At 39.1% G+C, this 20,840-nt stretch overlaps 2 protein-coding genes across 2 annotated transcripts; both read left to right on the top strand.

Annotated features, from left to right (window-relative positions):
- The first annotated feature begins 415 nt into the window (after positions 1-415).
- gar1 (GAR1 homolog, ribonucleoprotein) lies at positions 416-4,322 on the top strand. Its single transcript, XM_034182031.1, has 6 exons — positions 416-623; positions 2,253-2,407; positions 2,525-2,584; positions 2,703-2,817; positions 3,606-3,722; positions 3,836-4,322. The coding sequence occupies exons 1-6, from the start codon at positions 416-418 to the stop codon at positions 3,844-3,846; spliced, it is 666 nt and encodes a 221-aa protein (XP_034037922.1). The 3' UTR covers positions 3,847-4,322.
- Positions 4,323-6,501: 2,179 nt separating this feature from the next.
- On the top strand, positions 6,502-20,840 carry adh5 (alcohol dehydrogenase 5). Its single transcript, XM_034182029.1, has 9 exons — positions 6,502-6,561; positions 8,210-8,311; positions 8,799-8,940; positions 9,060-9,147; positions 9,400-9,619; positions 11,618-11,878; positions 12,300-12,435; positions 19,677-19,815; positions 19,962-20,840. The coding sequence occupies exons 1-9, from the start codon at positions 6,544-6,546 to the stop codon at positions 19,984-19,986; spliced, it is 1,131 nt and encodes a 376-aa protein (XP_034037920.1). The 5' UTR covers positions 6,502-6,543; the 3' UTR covers positions 19,987-20,840.

Genomic DNA, 20,840 nt, shown 5'->3' with positions numbered 1-20,840 from the left:
TTATGTAGTAATGTGTCAAATGTGCTTCATTGCATCGGCCACGCTTTTTATTAAGGCCACATTGTGTAGACCTTATTTCTAGCATTAAAAACGTTTGTTTACTGCTAAGAGGTTGAAACATTCAGCTGATCAGCTGACTTATCGGCAAATCAGCCGATTTATCGATTATCTGCATTTTTTCCATCCAAATATCGATATTGGCATCGGCCTCAAAAAATCCATATCGGTCAGGCTCTACTTTTTTGTGCCCAGTTGTTGTTTGGAAATGTCAAATCGTATTTTCTGACAAAACTGAAGAAACTGCATTTTACTAAAAAAAAATTTAACTGCGTGAAAATTCTGCACAGCTCTTTTTTAGTTTAACAATGCAAATTGTTCTTTCTTTTTCTTTGTTTTTTCACAGAAATTTAAGAGGATGTCTTTCAGAGGAGGAGGTGGACGAGGTGGTGGGCGCGGGGGAGGGTTTAACCGGGGTGGGGGAGGGTTTAACCGAGGTGGTGGCGGGTTTAACCGGGGTGGCGGCGGTGGCAGAGGAGGATTTGGTGGCGGCAGAGGAGGATTTGGTGGAGGTAGAGGTGGTTTTAACAGACATCAAGATTATGGTCCTCCAGAACATGTTGTAGGTAAGATCATCAAAACATTAAAAGTAGGTTGTCAGTTTTTGAGAACTGTCTGGTCCAGACAAATTTTACCATATACTATGTATATGTATGTATGTATGTATATATGTACTTGTTATATTTCTTAGGCCCCAGTCACATACAGATCAGGCTGTTGGTGATTTTGGAGAGTTGCTTACAGGGGTCACAGTCACCAGTGTTTTATTTTAAAAAAATAAAATAAGTTGAAGTCATATAAGACTGTTTGTTTTGCAATCAATACAAAGGTGCTGTGGTACAACATGGGCACAATGGTGGTACCATTGTTGTAGGATGGTTGCAGGTATGAGCTATGGATTTATAAGACTCTTTTTTCTTCCAGAAAATCACTTGACTGGCAGGACTTTCATGCACACTTGCACATCGTGAGATTCTTTGCCCTTCCAAAATCATTACAGCAGCTACTGATATATGCACCTACATTCAGTAACCTGGAGCTGTTCCACTAACCCCTAATTTGTTTAAGGAAAACTGGTTGTAAAAGAGGTACCATGTATTAACAGTAGGGATAGACCGATAATCGGCTGGGCCGATAATCTGCATCGGCCGATAATCTCTCTGGATACTTTGTAGGGATAGACTGATAATCAGTTGAAGCGATAATCGGCCTGGGAGATTATTTAAAATATGATCTCATCATTGCATAATTTCATGTGCTCAATTTGTGTGTCGAGTTAAGCTGTTCATGAGAAGAGTTTAAAATTTGCTTAAAACCTTGTTTGTGTAAATGCTAAACTGATTTGGTTTGTAAAATATAGCAGATTTGTCTGTGATAAAATTCAGAGTTAAAATTTGTAACTTATGTATGGAAATTTGTTAACTTAAATGTTAAACCATACGAAATAAAAGACTAAAAATAGATTCATTTATGCATTTTTATTGAGGAACAAAGGTTTCTAAAGTGTCTTTGCTCCAAGGCGATTTCTCGTCTTACACACCAGTTCCCCTGCCTTAGAAAAACTCTTTCACAGGGTACAGATGAAGATGGTGAGCATAAAATTTCAGTGCGAGTTGATAAAGGTGTGGATATGTTTTCTGGTTATTCTTCCAGAATTGTAAAAGAGTACAAACATATCTTATTGGAAAAATAACAGTGAACAATGCCCAAAGGAGAAAAAGATTTATCTTATTTGGCGTCAAAAGATCAAAATTATTCCAGACTGGGGAAACATCTTTGAACGATCCATGAAGTCAGTGGAACAAGGTGAGGGCAAGCAAAAATCCAACAGCAAAACTCCATCCAACAAATCCGCAACATGTCCATACAGTTTGTTTCCTTATAAACACAATTTGGCGCGGTGCAGCCGAACAACACAGTTCTTGTATCGGTCATATGATTTTTTTTCCATAAAGTGATACACGCACCAATAAGGGGTTTCACTCTTGTGTGCTCGGCACAGTGCTGATGCACCAGTGTTGTTCATCCCATCACTAGTGTACAGATGCAAAATTACAAAAATTTCAGGACTTGATTGTATCTGATAGAAGCAACACTGATCCTGTGTCAATTCGGCTCTAGTTGAATAAAGTGAACAGTTGGTGGCTGATGCTGTAAACATTTGTCACTTTTAACTATGTCTTTGTGTTCTGCAGCTCTGGGAGAGTTCATGCATCCATGTGAGGATGACATTGTTTGCAAGTGTACGACAGACGACAATAAAGTTCCTTACTTTAACGCACCAGTCTACCTGGAAAACAAGGAGCAGATAGGGAAAGTTGATGAAATATTTGGCCAGCTGCGGGATTTTGTATCCTTCCTGTTGTTTGTGTTTATCTCAGCTGCATTACAACTTGTGGTGGGGAAACAATTATCTGGTGGAATCTGCTGCTTAAAATACGATTCAGTCCTTAACCCATTCTTTTAGTATTTTTCAGTAAAACTTTCTGAAAATATGAAGGCGTCTTCATTCAAAAAGTTACAGAAGGTATGAAAGTGTATTTTCCCCATCATTTTGAATTGCTGCTTACAATATTTTATACATAAAATATGATTAAATCATTTTCCACTATATCAAGGCCACAATTAATTTGAAACTTCTTCAGTTTTACATAGACCCAATGAAGCTCCTCCCACTGCAGAGATTCCTCCCCAGGCCACCAGGAGAGAAGGGTCCACCAAGAGGAGGTCGAGGTGGAGGAAGGGGCGGTGGTCGTGGAGGTGAAGTGTCCAAACATGCATAATAAAAAAAAAAAACCTGTTGAGATTGTTGGTTATGACTCAGAACTTGTGTGTACATTGTGGTGTCCCGATGCCATCAATGAGTCAGCACTCACACAGTGTCCACAGCAGCCGGGCTAATTATTATTTGATGTAGTTTCAGTCCACACTTCTTCAGGCAGATCTCTTGGTACATCTGGCAGCAGAACACTGTGTCTCAATTCGGGGGCTGCATCCTTTGAAGGCTGTTTAACAAGATCCAAGACGGTGGAAGCTGAACCCTCTTCTGAAATGAAAATGTTTAGCCCATTTAACATTTTTATTTATTTATTTTTAACCAGCCATTTTGTCCATGTGGTTTTTTTGGGGGCGGGGGGGGGGCTCATTCCCATGGAAAGAACTTTTGATTCCATTGTAGAAAGTACAGTGTGATTGCAATCAATGGTGTTTTGATTGGCATGACCCAGCATGCAGGTGCCTCAGTTTTGAGGACCCCAGTGGCTGGAGAAGTCCACAGGGATGTCCACATTTCACCAGAGTGTAGTAGATGGATGGTTACTTTGAGGAGGTGGTGATGGACTTGTTCTCTGCTTGGATATTTGCCATTCTGAATCCGATGTGGTTCTGTAGCGTATTGGATGCAAAGGAGCTCCAACCCAGTACCAGCACGGTGTCCCAAATGAAGTGTGTGTGTGTGTGTGTGTGTGTAGTGGCAGCACTTTGTGTACGCAGTCCCTGCTTTGTAACATGGGACATATTTGGTAAAATTCTTTACTTGTCTCTTTCAGGCGGATTTCGTGGTGGCAGGGGCGGAGGTGGTCGTGGTGGATTTGGACGCGGTGGAGGAGGGGGCTTCAGGGGTAGAGGAGGAGGAGGAGGAGGTGGAGGTGGCCGGGGTTTCAGAGGTGAGCCCAATTTTTGTTGCTTGTTACATGTTCAGTCATCTCTCCTGATGTGTAGATGAGACTGTTGTGTTTGTACTTTTAACACTTGATTAATTTGTTTTGTTCACCTGCAGGTGGGAAATGACTTCACAGTGACGTCTGCTGTCGTTCCTGTTTCTCCAAACAGAAGGTGTGCTTAATCAGACTGAGCACAAGAACATGGACATTAGCTCGACTTCTTGGGCTTGAGCGGATTTCCTCATCTTGTATTTTTGAAGGAATTTTGTGGATGAGTGATGAATGTTTGTTTGTTTTTTTTTTGTTTTTTTTATTGAAATGTTAGAAATAATGCCTGTGAAATTTGGTTAACTACAATGTGTCATGAAGTGTTTTATGTTCACTTTGGGCTGATTGTAGCAGAATGCTCCACCGTTAAAATTATTGGAACAAGAACATTTCTGTGATGAGCTTCAAACAGTGGAATGTGTGAAGGCACATTTTAAATTTTAAAGTTTGTTTTCAGCATTTGTAATACATTTAGTACTAAGACCATTGCTTTTGTTGTTTCCACTTAAATGGACCATAGAAACAACTTTATTTTAAATACAGTTGGGTTCATAAGTATTGGGTCAGTGGTATTTATTTGGTGATGTAACGGCTGATGGAAGTAGCATTAATGACTTCTGAAATGTAACAGGGTAAAGATTCAGATGCTGCCAAACTGTTGGAGCTTCAACGTGCACATGCTTAATGATACAAAACATACAGCAAACACCTTTTCAAAGCAAAGAAATGGAATGTTCTTCAGCAGCCAAATCACCTTAATAAAATAAAATGATTTTTATTTAAATCCATGCGACATTGACATTGCAGTCAGTTATTCTATTCAAGGTTTTCATGATATTTAAATGGCTCATTGAAAATGATAACAGCACCGACGAGCCATAGGATTACCATCATGCAATACGGTGAATGGACTGTGATAAGCTCAATAATGAAACTCAAAGCAATGTTACTTTGATTTATGTCCTGACTCTTGAACTGTAGTGATGTAGATCTTTGTCCATCTGATGTCGATGCTCAAAGCACTTCACGATGAAGCCTCACATTCACCCATTCACACAGATGTCACTCAGCTGCACACTGGGAGCAGTTTGAAGATTGGGTCCCCTGTTCAAGAGCATCTTGGTGCTTTTATTGTCTAATGGGGAATCTGCTTATTTGCTTAATTTTAAAATCTTGTACTTTTTTATTATTTGAAATACAATCCATACAGTGCTTCTGGAAAGTATTCACAGTACTTCACATTTTCCACATTTTATGTTACAGCCTTACTCCAAAATGGATGAAATTAATTTTTTTTTTTTGCCCTTCAAAGGTCTACACACAACACCCCATAATGACATGAAAAGTGTTTTTGTGGGACTTATGCAAATATGTTAAAAAAAAAAAAAGTAAATTACTCAATGTGCACAAACCAAGCATGAAGTCAAAGGAATTGTCATCATCCATAAATGGAAGAAGGTCAGATCCACCAGGACTCTTCATAGAGCTGGCTGCCATCCAAACTGAGTGATTGGTGAGAAGGGCCTTAGTCAGGGATGTGACCAAGAACCTGATGGTCACTCTGTAAGAGCTCCAGCATTCCTCTGTGAAGAGAGGAGAACCTTCCAGAAGGATAACCATCTCTGCAGCAATCCACCAATCAGATCTGTATGGTAGAGGGATCAGACGGAAGCCACTCCTTAGTAAAAGGCACATGTCAGCATGCCTGAAATTTGCCAAGCGGCATCTGAAGGACTCTCAGACCATGAGAAACAAAATTCTCTGGTCTGATAGGACAACGATAGATTGAACAATGGTGCGAATGCCAGACATGTTTGGAGGAAACCAGGCACCATTCCTATAGTGAAGCATGGTGGTGGCAGCATCATGCTGTGGGGATGTTTTCAGCAGCAGGTACTGGGAGACTAGTCACAATTGAGGAAAAGATGAATGCAGCAATGTACAGAGACATCCTGGATGAAAACCTGCTCCAGAGTGCTCTTGACCTCAGACTGGGGCGATGGTTCATCTTTCAGCAGGACAATGACCCGAAGCACACAGCCAAGATATCAAAGCAGTCACTTCAGGATAACTCTGTGAATGTCCTTGAGTGGCCCAGCCAGAGCCCAGAACTGAATCTGATTCAACATCTCTGGAGAGAAATGAAAATGGCTGCGCACCAGCACTCCCCATCAAACCTGATGGAGCTTGAGAGGTGCTGCAAAGAAGAATGGGCAAAACTGCCTAAAGATAGGTGCACCAAGCTTGTGGCATCATATTCAAGAACACTTGAGGCTGAAATGCCAAAGGTGCATCAACAAAGTTTTGAGGAAAAGGTGTGAATACTTGCATACATAAGTGATTTCTCAGTTTTATTTTAATTTGCAAAAAAATAAATAAACTTTTACGGGTTGTTGTGAGTAGAATTTTGAGAGAAATAATGAATTTACTCCATTTTGGAAAAAGGCTATAACCATAAAATGTGGAAAAGTGGAGTGCTGTGAATACTTTCGAGGTGCACCGTAGCCTTGACCTACACCCTTGATAACTCAAAAGTAATGCTGCACATTTGTTCTATCATGTTATAAAGTTTGCATGCACAAATACATATATTTTTAATGCTGTTGTGTAAACATCGCATTCATTTTATAGGTAAACTTATTAATCACAGAATGCATGCGTATTCATTCATTCGTTCTCCAGCAAGATGTCACCGTCTTCCTTGTTTGTGATTGGTTGAAACGTGAACTTCTGAGGCGTGCTCGTACCGCCCCCTTCTCTTTTGCTAAGATTGAACATGGAGACAGTTGGTAAAGTAAGTACAATTTCTGCAAAATGCCAATTCGGAGTGTTCTGAATTGTGTTCATATCATGTTTTGTGTCGTCTAAAGCGTCTTTAATCTTATAGCCAGGGAAAACCGTTCTCAAATGTAACGCGTATTCATGCGCCTCCAGTAAAGAACTACAAAGGGGCGCTTGTACATCGAGATCTCTGCTTAGCCCGTCAGAAATCCAAACTTAGCAAGTTGCTGTGGAGCTTTAAACTAGTCAGTTATCGTGCAAGGTTGACAACAGCCATGACTTATCCTTTCACTATCGGAAATTTAAGAAGTCTTGAGCATTTGCTAAAGTTAAGCTAACTGTTAGCTTACCGTTGCTCATATTTGAATCCTGTCCAAAGTTGACTTGTCAAGTTGCCAGATCTGTTACAGTTGCTGCACGGGTTCAACAGGCTGCAATAACTCATTACTGTAGTATTTTTAAGTGATTTGCGGTACTGTATCTATATGTATTTTATTTATATATAAGTACTGTATTTGCAGAATAGCACCATCACAATAAAACAAATTCCTTGCTGATGGAAAACCCACATGGCACTAAAGCTGCTTCTAAAAGATGAATGAATGCTAAACTTGAACTTGTTAGAGCAACTCAAACCTGAAACTTTAAATTTTCTCTTATTTAAATTTCAGGTTTTGTACTTGCGGGCAAGTCGATATAGTACATATTCATCCTGGTTTTTCTGATAGTTTGTCCCCTTGAAACACAAACTTAAAGTTTGGATCTCAGGGGGTTAATGTTCATCTATAAAAGTCATTGCTTGCAGATTTGTTCTATGTCATAGTTAATTGATTACTGTACTTTTGGGCTTGGATTGTAGGCCAGAGGAAATAAGGTATTTCAAGGAATTATTTTGGTCTCTAGAAAATTGATGATACTTTTTCATTATTATTCTCTGTTGTCTATTTGCATAGACTAAATGAACAGTTGGAGAAATAATTAGGGTTTAAAAATACAGTGCTGTATAATATAAAGGCACATACTGTGAGTGCTCCAACACAGACTTTGAATTATATTTGTCATATTCAGATATTTGTGTTTAGACAGTGGCTAGCCTTCTGGCTGCTGGAACAATAATTGCCTATTTTTCTAGCTGCTGTTTCATGACCATGTTTACAGTGGTCAGTTACTTTTTCACACCTGACAGAGAAATACACCCTGTATAAAAATAAACTAACACTACACCAACTTTAAACTAAACATATGAAACTGTGCAATCAACAAAAACGTGACGGTGTTGTCAGCAGAAGAAGGTGAAGTGACAGGATCACAACTTCCAGCTTACGGCTGGAAAAAAGAGACTGAGTCTAATTCTTTTGGCACCACGGAAAGCAAAATACAGTGTAAAAACTGAACGTAGGTTGTTGAGAATATGAAAACTAAAGAGCCACAAGCTAATTGTTGAAAGATTTTAATTGATATTATGACATCTTTTGATGTATAAGCCTTTTGTTCTGTACTTGTCTGAGGAAACTTGATAGGAATGTAATTTGAACTGTACCGTGACTTTGAAACTGTTATTCATACTGAACTGTGAGGTGGGGGCGTACCATTGCACCTTCAGAAAAATAAACTGCATGCTGATAACAGTCATGCAGTCATGTTTACATTGTTGGCCGCAGGTGATCAAGTGCAAAGCTGCTGTTGCTTGGGAAGCTGGGAAGCCTCTTTCCATTGAAGAAGTGGAGGTAGCCCCACCTAACACCCATGAAGTGCGCATCAAGGTAAAATACAAGCACATCAAGAGGCTCACAGTTTAACTGGTTAAGAGGCCAGTAAAATATAGTGAATGTGGAAATATTTTTGGAACTTTACCTCTGTCCATCACCATGGAGATGATGTGAAACACCCAGGGTGTCTTGCAGTGGTGACTTTCTTTTTTTTTTTATTGCACCAAAGAATTTCCATACAAGAAAACTGGTCAAATCTAGTCTTGATTCTCGCATCTGCCTTCTGGCAAACAAGCTGAACTGTCACATCTTTTAAGAAAACTGATTATAGTTTGTTTTTGCATGAAGCTATTGAGCCATGAAAATTCAGTAAGGTATATCTTATATATTATATTCCAATTCTAAGGTGGAACTATGCTAGTATACAAAGGTACGTATATCTAAATATCTAAAAAGGAAGAGTAAAATAGGAGAGTAGAAAAGAGTAGAGTAGAGCCACTTAGGTGCCTGGTCTTGAGAACCTTCTTTCTTTTTCTCTAAGCTCTTTGCCACAGGTGTTTGTCACACAGATGCCTACACTCTTAGTGGCAGTGACCCTGAAGGTCTCTTTCCTGTTATCCTGGGGCATGAGGGTGCTGGGACAGTCGAGAGTGTTGGTGAAGGTGTCACCAAATTTAAACCAGGTAATAAACTGCTGGAAAAATGGCAAAACGCCTATTTAGTTGTTAATGCGCGATTATGAAATGTGTGTGTGTGTGCGTGTGTATATTTATTATTATTATTATTATTTTTCCTTGACAAGGTGATACTGTCATCCCATTGTACGTGCCACAGTGCAGTGAATGCAAATTCTGCAAGAATCCCAAGACTAACCTCTGTCAGAAAATCAGGTAATGCCAGTCTAAAAATGTATATCCCTAAACTGGTGACTATTATGCTGCTATCTGTCAGATTGAAACTGAAAAACTAAAGTTTTCACGGAACTGTCAGTAAATCACCTTAAGTACTACAAGTGGCCTACTGCATGGGTTACAAATCAAACCTCTGTAGTTATTAGTTTCAGCTTCTGCGTGGTCTGCGTCACTGTGTCGAACAAATGTAAACAGGCCGTCTTTAACATGAAACGTGCTTCTGCCCGGCAGAGTAACTCAGGGCCAGGGTGTCCTCCCAGACAAGACCTCACGCTTCACATGCAAAGGAAAGCAGGTCTTCCATTTTATGGGGACCAGCACCTTCTCGGAGTACACCGTGGTAGCTGACATCTCGCTGGCAAAGGTGAACGAGGGTGCTCCACTGGACAAAGTGTGCCTTCTTGGATGTGGCATTTCCACAGGGTATGGTGCTGCAATTAACACTGCCAAGGTGGGTGTTAATACTCTCCCCTTCCTTACAGAAATAACAATGGAAAACTGTTGCTTGAAAACTGAGATATTTAGCTGTAAACTGAGATATAAAATCTTCAATTACACCTTTCATTAATTTTGTCTTGAGATGTTTTACATTTGCTGAAAAATGTTTCAGTGTAAAGCTTTAAACTGTTATGTTGTTAGCTATTGTTTGTATGTGTGTGATTTATCAATGAATAACACTGGATATAAAGCTTAAAAAAAGTAATTTTAGGTTTACCTTGAGACTAATGTGCTATTCTGAAACTACATGTATTGCCTTGAAATGGTAACATAGATATGTTAAATTTAGAATTATAGAAAATCTGTATAACTCATAAAACCTTCAGATATGTGACATTACAATCAGAACTTTGTTTTAACTGATACAGGGTTCTCCCCAGACAATGGAACAATGGCGTTGCGCCATACTGCTGTTATGACAGTGCCGTTATACTGCACCGTGCTCTAAGATATGTTTTTAATCCAGCCAGGCTGTTTGTGCTGAACGGACTGCTGCCTGCTCGCCCCTGCTGGCAGCCGAGTCGAGCACAGCACAGCGCCGCAGCTCACAGTGAGACAGCACATGGTTTCTCAGTGAAAGAACAAAAACTCTGTCAAAGTCTTCCAATTAAAAAGAGCTCCTTCTGCCTGTGTAGTTAGTGACACATTAAGGCTTTAATTTGCAGATGAAAGCCTTCATGTTCCTAAGTTTGCTCAAATAAGTCGCAAAGACGGTGTGAGAGTGACGAGTCTCTCGTTTGCTCACAGAGGGGAGAGAGGAAAATGTGTGAACAGCAGACGCTACACGCTGTAAAAAAGCAGCAAAGCAATTTTAATCAACGATCATCTTCACCACACAGCCTCAAGTAAAACAGTAAAGTGTGAAAAAGTGGTTCAGAAAGTCTTTCCATCCAGGGTTTCATCATTAAAAGAGCAAATCTACTTCTTTACTTCTTGCAGAAGTATTTTTTTTTGTTTTCTTTTTATTATTGTTGTTTATGCACCAATGACACCAGATCAAATTACTTGTATGTGAGAACTTTCTTTGCAATAAATTCTATTCTGATTTAACTATCAAATCAGTCCAGGTTTAGCAATTAGGGGTTATATTGTTTAAATAAAAAAAGTCTACAATCCCACTCAGAAATGGTAAAAAGAAAAAACTAAACTGTCAACATGACGGTAAAACTCTGCCTGCCTTAATGGATTAAAGGTACAGTGTATCATTTTTGAAGAGGAGAGAAAATGTTATGTCCATCAAACTTTAATGTGTTTTTAAACTTTTCAATGTTATTTATTTTATTAACTTAGACAGAAACATGCAAAAAGAACTTTGATATTACAACATAAGTGTCATTTTTTTGTCTATTATTGCTTTCAGTGCATCTAAAACAAGTCAGAATGACTCGCAAAGCATGCCGCCTCGGGTGATAATTGCCAACAGCACTGCTATACTAAAAATTTCTGGGGAGAACTCTATGATATATGATTTTATCAATGAACAGATAATCAAAACAAAGGAAATCCTTAATGTATGTGATAATTTATTTGTGTTTTGTCACAATTTAAAGTGGAAGAGTACCCATTGGAGTGCATGCTTCCATTAAAGCTTGAAATTTAGCTAGACAAAAGGACTTTCTTGAGTAAAGTAATTAATGGGATGTTTGATTTATATATTTGTCACTCTTTATGAGTTTATTGTTGTAATACATAACTGATTATATTGCAAGAAAGCTTTGTTTTATTTTAGTTGTTTTTATTTTATGTGTGTGTGTGTGTGTGTGTGTGTGTGTGTGTGTGTGTGTGTGTGTGTGTGTGTGTGTGTGTGTGTGTGTGTGTGTGTGTGTGTGTGTGTGTGTGTGTGTGTGTGTGTCACTAGGATTTAAAAAGCTAAAATTCCCAAAATTAATTTTTCTGTATTTGTGCATAAGTTCATAAGTACCTGGCTCATTTTTAATTTGTGTGCACTCAGGTTGAGCCTGGTTCTACATGTGCCATATTTGGCCTTGGAGCTGTTGGTTTGGCTGTTGTTATGGGTTGTAAGGTTGCTGGAGCAACCAGGATCATTGGCATTGACATCAACCCTGAAAAGTATGAGAAAGCCAAAGAGTTTGGTGCGACAGAGTTTGTGAACCCCAAGGACCACAGCAAGCCCATACAGGAGGTTCTGGTGGAGATGACTGATGGGGGTGTGGACTATTCCTTTGAGTGCATTGGAAATGTTTCAATCATGGTGAGACTGACAATGCAACCAAATCACTGTGCTGCTGTGCAGTAAGTGTTTGGTCACAGCCAACTGTAACACCACACAGTCTGTGTAACATAAAGGAAAATTTCTGGTGAATATGGAACTGCACCACAAATTACTCACCATGTTTGGCCCTTTTGGTGGTTGGATCCAACATTTTCGGATGATTGCAAATAATTTTATTTTCACCAAATACCTGAAAAGGCTGACTTACAGATTTCTGTAAATAAGCAGTGAATGTTGAAATTCTTTATTTTGCACACTAATGGTGACCAAGCAGCTATGTAAGTGCATGTTGGTCTCAACTGAAAATTTGTGGTTTGGGGCAGCAGGTGGCGCTAATAGCATGTGAAGTACAATGCATGTTTCAAACACACTGAATCCAATTGTGAATTACTGGTTTTAGAGAGCGGCTCTGGAGGCGTGCCACAAAGGCTGGGGCGAAAGTGTCATTATTGGTGTTGCTGGTGCTGGACAAGAGATTTCAACCAGACCATTTCAGCTGGTCACCGGGCGGGTGTGGAGGGGGACGGCCTTTGGAGGTGAGATTGTGTCCGTTAGCTGCATCTCAGACCACCTTACATAAAGTTCAAACTGGAATAAAGTCAAACACTTCACTAAATGTGTGACTGAATTCAGGTTTAAAACATAGAAACCCCATTTAAAGTATATTTTACATTATATCTTAATGAAACGTGCCCCAATCATGCTCATATTTGAAAGTTAGGTGCAGACTGGCACTCACTATCAGCTGACAAAGTTTGATCTGGATCTGATCCAGATTGTGGATTTTTTGGACATTTGAGTTTAATTTTGAAAAGCCCATTTGGTGTACATTTTTCATTATATCTCAATCATAAGTGCCTCATTCACTCTCATTTGTGATCATGAGGTGCAAACTGGCACTCTCAGTGAATAGATTAGTTTGATCTGCATCTGATCTGTATTGTGGATTTAGTGTATGTTTAATTTTAACATTGACAGCCCTTTTGATCTATGTTTTAGCTAATGAAAAGACACTTCTTACTGGACTTTGACCTTGAAAATGTTTTCCAAAGTAAAAATGTGTGGAATTGGAAATTAGTGTTGCCGGAGGTTTGCGCTGTACAACCCCTGGCAAAAATTATGGAATCACTGGCCTCGGAGGATGTTCATTCGGTTGTTTAATTTTGTAGAAAAAAAAAGCAGATCACAGACATGACACAAAACTAAAGTCCTTTCAAATGGCAACTTTCTGGCTTTAAGAAACACTATAAGAAATCAGGAAAAAAAATTGTGGCAGTCAGTAACGGTTAGTTTTTTAGACCAAGCAGAGGGAAAAAAATATGGAATCACTCAATTCTGAGGAAAAAATTATGGAATCATGAAAAACAAAAGAATGCTCCAACACATCACTAGTATTTTGTTGCACCACTTCTGGCTTTTATAACAGCTTGCAGTCTCTGAGGCATGGACTTAATGAGTGACAAACAGTACTCTTCATCAATCTGGCTCCAACTTTCTCTGATTGCTGTTGCCAGATCAGCTTTGCAGGTTGGAGCCTTGTCATGGACCATTTTCTTCAACTTCCACCAAAGATTTTCAATTGGATTAAGATCCGGACTATTTGCAGGCCATGACATTGACCCTATGTGTCTTTTTGCAAGGAATGTTTTCACAGTTTTTGCTCTATGGCAAGATGCATTATCATCTTGACCTGACATGCAGCCCTATATCATCAATGACTGTGGAAATTTACATGTTCTCTTCAGGCAGTCATCTTTATAAATCTCATTGGAACGGCACCAAACAAAAGTTCCAGCATCATCACCTTGCCCAATGCAGATTCGAGATTCATCACTGAATATGACTTTGAATATGACCTGCTCTGAATATGACCAGTATGTTTGCCTTTAACAACCTTCCCATGTTGTTTGTATTTGGTCCAGAGTTTAGACACAGCTGACTGTGAACAACCAACATCTTTTGCAACATTGCGTGATGATTTACCCTCTTTTAAGAGTTTGATAATCCTCTCCTTTGTTTCAATTGACATCTATCATGTTGGAGCCATGATTCATGTCAGTCCACTTGGTGCAACAGCTCTCCAAGGTGTGATCACTCCTTTTTAGATGCAGACTAACGAACAGATCTGATTTGATGCAGGTGTTAGTTTTGGGGATGAAAATGTACAGGGTGATTCCATAATTTATTCCTCAGAATTGAGTAAGTCCATATTTTTTTTTCCCTCTGCTTGGTCTAAAAAAGTAACTGTTACTGACTGCCACAATTATTTTTCCTGATTTCTTAGTGTTTCTTAAAACCAGAAAGTTGCCATTTGAAATTACTTTAGTTTTGTGTCATGTCTGTGGTCTGCTTTTTTTCTACAAAATTAAACAACTGAATGAACATCCTCCGAGACCAGTGATTCCATAATTATTGCAAAACCAGTGTGTTCACAATGTGTGTTTGAATATTTTATTGTTCAAGTTTTGTGCACAGAAGAATAGCATAAAAACACAGCGATTAAACACCACATAAGCAAGGGAGTCAGGGGTCTGTGGCAGAAAGCAAGTTTAGCAAACTTTGAGCCTAAATCTGGAACTGACCTGATGAACCCTGAGATGGGAGAGTCTGAGTTACAGTGAGGAAAATAAGTATTTGAACACTCTGCTGTTTTGCAAGTTCTCCCACTTAGAAATCATGGAGGGGTCTGAAATTTTCATCTTGGGTGCATGTCCACTGTGAGAGACATGATCTAAAAAAAATAAATAAATAGAAAAAATCCAGAAATCACAATGTATGATTTTTTTTAAATAATTTATTTGTGTGTTGCAAATAAGTATTTGAACACCTACCAACCAGCAAGAATTCTGGCTCTCACAGACCTGTTAATTTTTCTTTAAGAAGCCCTCTTATTCTGCACTCTTTACCTGTATTAATTGCACTTGTTTGAACTTGTTACCTGTATAAAAGACACCTGTTCACACACTCAATCAATCACACTCCAACCTGTCCACCATAGCCAAGACCAAAGAGCTGTCTAAGGACACCAGGGACAAAACTATAGACCTGCACAAGGCTGGGATGGACTACAGGACAACAGGCAAGCAGCATGGTAGAAGACAACAACTGTTATGATTATTTAGTAGAAAGTGGAAACACAAGATGACTGTCAATCTCCCTCGGTCTGGTATTCCATGCAAGATCTCACTTTGTGGGGTAAGGATGATTCTGAGAAAGCTCAGAACTACACAGGAGGACCTGGTCAATGACCTGAAGAGAGCTGGGACCACAGTCACAAAGATTACATTAGTAACACATGATGCTGTAATGGTTTAAAATCCTGCAGGGCAGCAAGGTCCCCATGCTCAAGCCAGCACATGTCCAGATCCGTTTGAAGTTCACCAGTGACCATCTGGATGATCCAGAGGAGACATGGGAGAAGGTCATGTGGTCAGATGAGACCAAAATAGAGCTTTTCGGAATCAACTCCACTTACCATGTTTAGAGGATGAGAACAACCTCAAGAAAACCATCCCAATAGTGAAGCTTGGGGGTGGAAACATCATACTCTGGGGGTGCTCTTCTGCAAAGGGGACAGGACGACTGCACTGTACTGAAGGGAGGATGGATGGGGTCATGTATTGCGAGATTTTGACAAACAACCTCCTTCCCTCAGTAAGAGCATTGAAGATGGGTCATGGCTGGGTCTTCCAGCATGACAATGACCCCAAACACAGCCAGGACAACTAAGGAGGGGCTCCGTAAGAAGCATTTCAAGGTCCTGGAGTGGTCTGGCCAGTCCCCAGACCTGAACTCAATAGAAAATCTTTGGAGGGAGCTGAAACTCCAAACCTGAAAGATCTAGAGAAGATCTGTATGGAGGAGTGGACCAAAATACCTGCTGCAGTGTGTGCAAACCTGGTGAAAAACTACAGGAAACGTTTGACCTCTGTAATGGCAGACAAAGGCTACTGTACCAAATATTAACATTGATTTTCACAGGTGTTCAAATACTTATTTGCAGCAGTAACATACAAATAAATTATTTAAAAAAAAAAAAATATCATACACTGTGATTTCCGGATTTTTTTTTTTTTTTTTGATTATGTCTCTCACAGTGGACATGCACCTAAGATGAAAATTTCAGACCCCTCCATTATTTCTAAGTGGGAGAACTTGCAAAATCACAGGGTGTTCAAATACTTATTTTCCTCACTGTGTAGGTTCCAGGAACAGCTGCACTGGTTCACTCAATCAATTCTGAGTACATTCACTCTCAGTGAAATGTGCACATAACTGCAGAAAGCCATTGTCTGCTTCAGGGTCAGCAGGACGGAGGTGACAGAGATAAAGTAGGGGTTTGTTAAAGAAAACCTGTCAGTGAGCAGGTTACCACGGAAACTGTTACCTACAATGCCTTGCAAAAGTATTCACCTCCTTTGGCTTTTACAATTCTAATTTGTTTATATCATTTCATACAAAAAGTAATTCCCGCTTCTCTATATTGAAATTTCTTAAAGTATCCTCTTTAAACTCCAACTGAAAGCAAATCTCTAGAACTTGATCTAATTGAAATAAAAATATAAAAGCTAAGATGACTGGCTCCCTTTGGTGTATCACACATAAATCATCAGTTTCCTTCAGACAAGTCAAGGGATGGATATATGAACATTTTCACTAAATATGTCTTGGACTTAATTTACATCAATCTTTAAGAAATATAGTGTAGTACTGTATGCTTAATCTGCCTGAAGAAGGCAGTTCTCAAAAACTGAGTGACCCTGCAAGAAGGAGACGAGTGAGGATAGCCACCAAGCCACCCAGACATCACTGAACACGTTATAGGCTTCTGTGGCTACGATTGAAGAACAGCGTATCTTTCTGGAGATGCCACTCATCTCTGGTTTTATCAGAGATTTAATTCAGGCCACTTCCTGAAATATAACCCAAATACACCCAGTGCACTCACACTGACCAACAGTCAAGGATACTCCATGAAGTTCACATTACACAGCATAAAACACATTACAAAGCAGGTAAGATCAAAAGCGATTCACCGGAAATATTTTTTACTGATGTAAAATTGAAAAGGGCATGAAACCTTTGCACACCTTGCAAGTATTTTTTTTTTTTTTGTCTCCCTCTCCCATCATGTCATTCTGGGGTACTGAATTCTAAGAGAAAACGTAGAACTGATATGATGTAATGTAAGAGTTGAATAGGACCTAACCACAAACACTGGCCTGATGACACACTGGGACACTAATTATTAAGCAGAAAAATAAAGAGCAGGGTAGCCTGCTTCACATGTCAGATGCAAATGTACAACCCCTGGCAAAAATTATAGAATCACCGACCTCGGAGGATGTTCATTCAGTTGTTTAATTTTGTAGAAAAAAAGCAGATCACAGACATGACACAAAACTAAAGTCATTTCAAATGGCAACTTTCTGGCTTTAAGAAACACTATAAGAAATTAAGAAAAAAAGATTATGGCAGTCAGTAACGGTTACTTTTTTAGACCAAGCAGAGGAAAAAAATATGAACTCACTCAATTCTGAGGAATAAATTATGGAATCACCCTGTACATTTTCATCCCCAAAACGAACACCTGCATCAAATCACATCTGCTCGTTAGTCTGCATCTAAAAAGGAGTGATCACACCTTGGAGAGCTGTTGCACCAAGTGGACTGACATGAATCATGGCTCCAACGCGAGAGATGTCAATTGAAACAAAGGAGAGGATTATCAAACTCTTAAAAGAGGGTAAATCATCACGCAATGTTGCAAAAGATGTTGGTTGTTCACAGTCAGCTGTGTCTAAACTCTGGACCAAATACAAACAACATGGGAAGGTTGTTAAAGGCAAACATACTGGTAGAACAAGGAAGACGTCAAAGCGTCAAGACAGAAAACTTAAAGCAATATGTCTCAAAATATGAAAATGCACAACAAAACAAATGAACGAATGAGAGGAAACTGGAGTCAACGTCTGTGACCGAACTGTACGAAACCGCCTAAAGGAAATGGGATTTACATACAGAAAAGCTAAACGAAAGCCATCATTAACACCTAAACAGAAAAAAACAAGGTTACAATGGGCTAAGGAAAAGCAATCGTGGACTGTGGATGACTGGATGAAAGTCATATTCAGTGATGAAGCTCGAATCTGCATTGGGCAAGGTGATGATGCTGGAACCTTTGTTTGGTGCCGTTCCAATGAGATTTATAAAGATGACTGCCTGAAGAGAACATGTAAATTTCCACAGTCATTGATGATATGGGGCTGCATGTCAGGTAAAGGCACTTGGGAGATGGCTGTCATTACATCATCAATAAATGCACAAGTCTACGTTGATATTTTGGACACTTTTCTGATGTTTGTGGATGATGAAATCATTTTTCAAGATGATAATGCATCTTGCCAAAGAGCAAAAACAAACTGTGAAAACATTCCTTGCAAAAAGACACATAGGGTCAATGTCATGACATAGGGTCAGTGTCAACCAGCAGGTGTGATTTGATGCAGGTGTTAGTTTTGGGGATGAAAATTTACAGGGTGATTCCATAATTTATTCCTCAGAATTGAGTGAGTCCATATTTTTTTCCTCTGCTTGGTCTAAAAAAGTAACCGTTACTGACTGCCACAATCTTTTTTTCCTGATTTCTTATAGTGTTTCTTAAAGCCAGAAAGTTGCCATTTGAAATGACTTTAGTTTTGTGTCATGTCTGTGATCTGCTTTTTTTCTACAAAATTAAACAACAGAATGAACATCCTCCGAGGCCGGTGATTCCATAATTTTTTGCCATGGGTTGTATTATCAATGCTCTGTATATTAGACCAGTAGATGATCTACTGGTCTAATAATAAGATGTCAGTCTGTAATGTGCTGTTAAATGAAGCTTTGATTCATGACGCTTTTGGAGAAGTAATTGGCCATGACAGTTTTTTCTTTGAGCTTTGCCATTATTACCAAAAAGAACAGCCATTGGCCACTAATATACTGTGCTTTATCATTTACTTTTCTGACGTAAAGCCACACGTTTGACCCTTTATCGTCAACCATCTCGTATTTTTTTTCAACAGCTGCATTAGCATGCCTTCTACCATGCAACTTAACTGCTGACAGCACTGTAATGGTAAAACTTACAATTTCTAACCAACATTGTTTATAAATGTAACTATTAAATTCTTTCTAACATTTTACTAACATTTAAATTCCTTCTAAACATTTTAGTTGCCGGTGATTCCATAATTTTTGCCAGGGGTTGTACGTGTGCAGTGCTCTCGTTAAATACTCATATGTTGCTTCTCTTTAATTACCAAAACTGATCCTTCAGTTAAATTGTACTTTTGTACTGTAAACAGTCTGACCTCAACAGTTTTTATCCCCGCTGGCCAAAGGCCCAAAGTGGGATTATGTCATGGTATAACCGCTCTGAAATCAACTCCTCTCAAATTTTTAGGAGGAATTTCTTGAAACTTGCTACAAGTGCTTGTTATCGGTTGGTAATATGCATATTGCCATGTTGTTTGAATTGGGCTCTTGATTAACAATTCTAGACTCTGTCAGTTTCATGAGATGGTGCCTGCATTCTGAATTCAACTATCGCATACCTTAAAATATTATCAGAATGTAGCAAGCACTTGTACCAAAGCAGCAGTTGCTCGCGGGGGATATTGTGCTCTCAGAGCACTCGTCTTTCTTGGAAAGCTAAGGTGTGGCTCGTGAAGGGGGGATGAAAGAGGTTGTTAAACAGTTTTTGTTTCCCTGCTCTTTCCTCCCACAACTTCAGGCTGGAAGAGTGTGGAGAGCGTTCCTAAACTGGTGGAAGACTACATGAGTAAGAAGCTGAAGGTGGATGAGTTTGTGACCCACACGCTGCCCTTTGACAGCATCAATGAGGCGTTTGAACTCATGCATGCTGGAAAGAGGTGAAAAGAATACTTCATTCCTGTTGGCTTTAGGGGATTTTTCATGTTTGTTTTTTTTTTCCTCACTGTCATAATTTGTTCTCATGCTCTCTCAGCCACAGTTAGTAATTTTGTGATTTCATTTTTCTTCTCCTTTTTTATTGCAGTATCCGCACAGTTCTGACTTTCTGAAGTGCCTGAAATGTTGACGTCCTTCACATCTGGCCTTTTTCAATAACTTACTTTCTTTACATGAAACGTGATAAATTTTAGTGTTTTATTAACAACAACATTTAAATCTGAAACTGACTTGTTGTCATTACTGTTTGATTTTACTTGAAATTGTACTTGTTTTCTGTAATGGGGTGGTTGCCTCCTGTTCTTTATTGATTAAGCTGATACATTATAAAACATTACTACACAAGCATTTAGCTGCTAGTTAATCGGTTTTGTTTGTCCAGTAAGTGTTACAATATACACAAGCATTTAGCTGCTAGTTAATCGGTTTTGTTTGTCCAGTAAGTGTTACAATAACTTCATTTAAAATACGCACTTACAACTTTAGCAACCACAGAGCAGGCACAACCTCGCAAACCCCCCTGAGAGAGGTTTAAGCCAGTGGCAGGCTGTGCATTTTACACTTCAACCATCACAACAATCATCCGGTAATAAAACACAGTATCACATCATAAATCAGAAATCACAGACAGGGTTGTGTGCGCGTGCGTGTGCATGAGAGAGCTGAGAGATTTGTTTTTAACAGCAGATGGAATCACTTAAATTCTGAAGGTTTTTCACCCAGAAACAGCAGGAGGAAATTCAACTGGATAAAAAGAAGCTCTCATCCAAATGAGCTGATCTGGGAGAAGTCCAGAAATCATTTCATTGCTATAAATAAATGGAATGATATTTGTCAAATACATATAACATGAATTAAAATGTACAATACATTTTTTTACACTGACCATATCGAGGCCTGTGCAGAAAGTCACTGCATTAAAGCTGTAATGGTTTAAAAAAAAAAAAAAAGGGAAACAATTTGTTGA

This window comes from Thalassophryne amazonica, chromosome 11, assembly GCF_902500255.1.
Source record: "Thalassophryne amazonica chromosome 11, fThaAma1.1, whole genome shotgun sequence".
NCBI classification, from domain to species: Eukaryota; Metazoa; Chordata; class Actinopteri; order Batrachoidiformes; family Batrachoididae; genus Thalassophryne; species Thalassophryne amazonica.
This window is presented reverse-complemented; position numbering and strand designations above follow the sequence as displayed.

Coding starts and splice junctions, on each gene's coding strand:
- gar1 (XM_034182031.1), top strand. CDS start 416: ATGTCTTTCAGAGGAGGAGGTGGACGAGGTGGTGGGCGCGGGGGAGGG. Junction 624..2,252: donor TCCTCCAGAACATGTTGTAG/GTAAGATCATCA, acceptor TGTGTTCTGCAG/CTCTGGGAGAGTTCATGCAT. Junction 2,585..2,702: donor CATTCAAAAAGTTACAGAAG/GTATGAAAGTGT, acceptor AAACTTCTTCAG/TTTTACATAGACCCAATGAA.
- adh5 (XM_034182029.1), top strand. Junction 8,312..8,798: donor CCCATGAAGTGCGCATCAAG/GTAAAATACAAG, acceptor TTTTTCTCTAAG/CTCTTTGCCACAGGTGTTTG. Junction 12,436..19,676: donor GAGGGGGACGGCCTTTGGAG/GTGAGATTGTGT, acceptor CCACAACTTCAG/GCTGGAAGAGTGTGGAGAGC.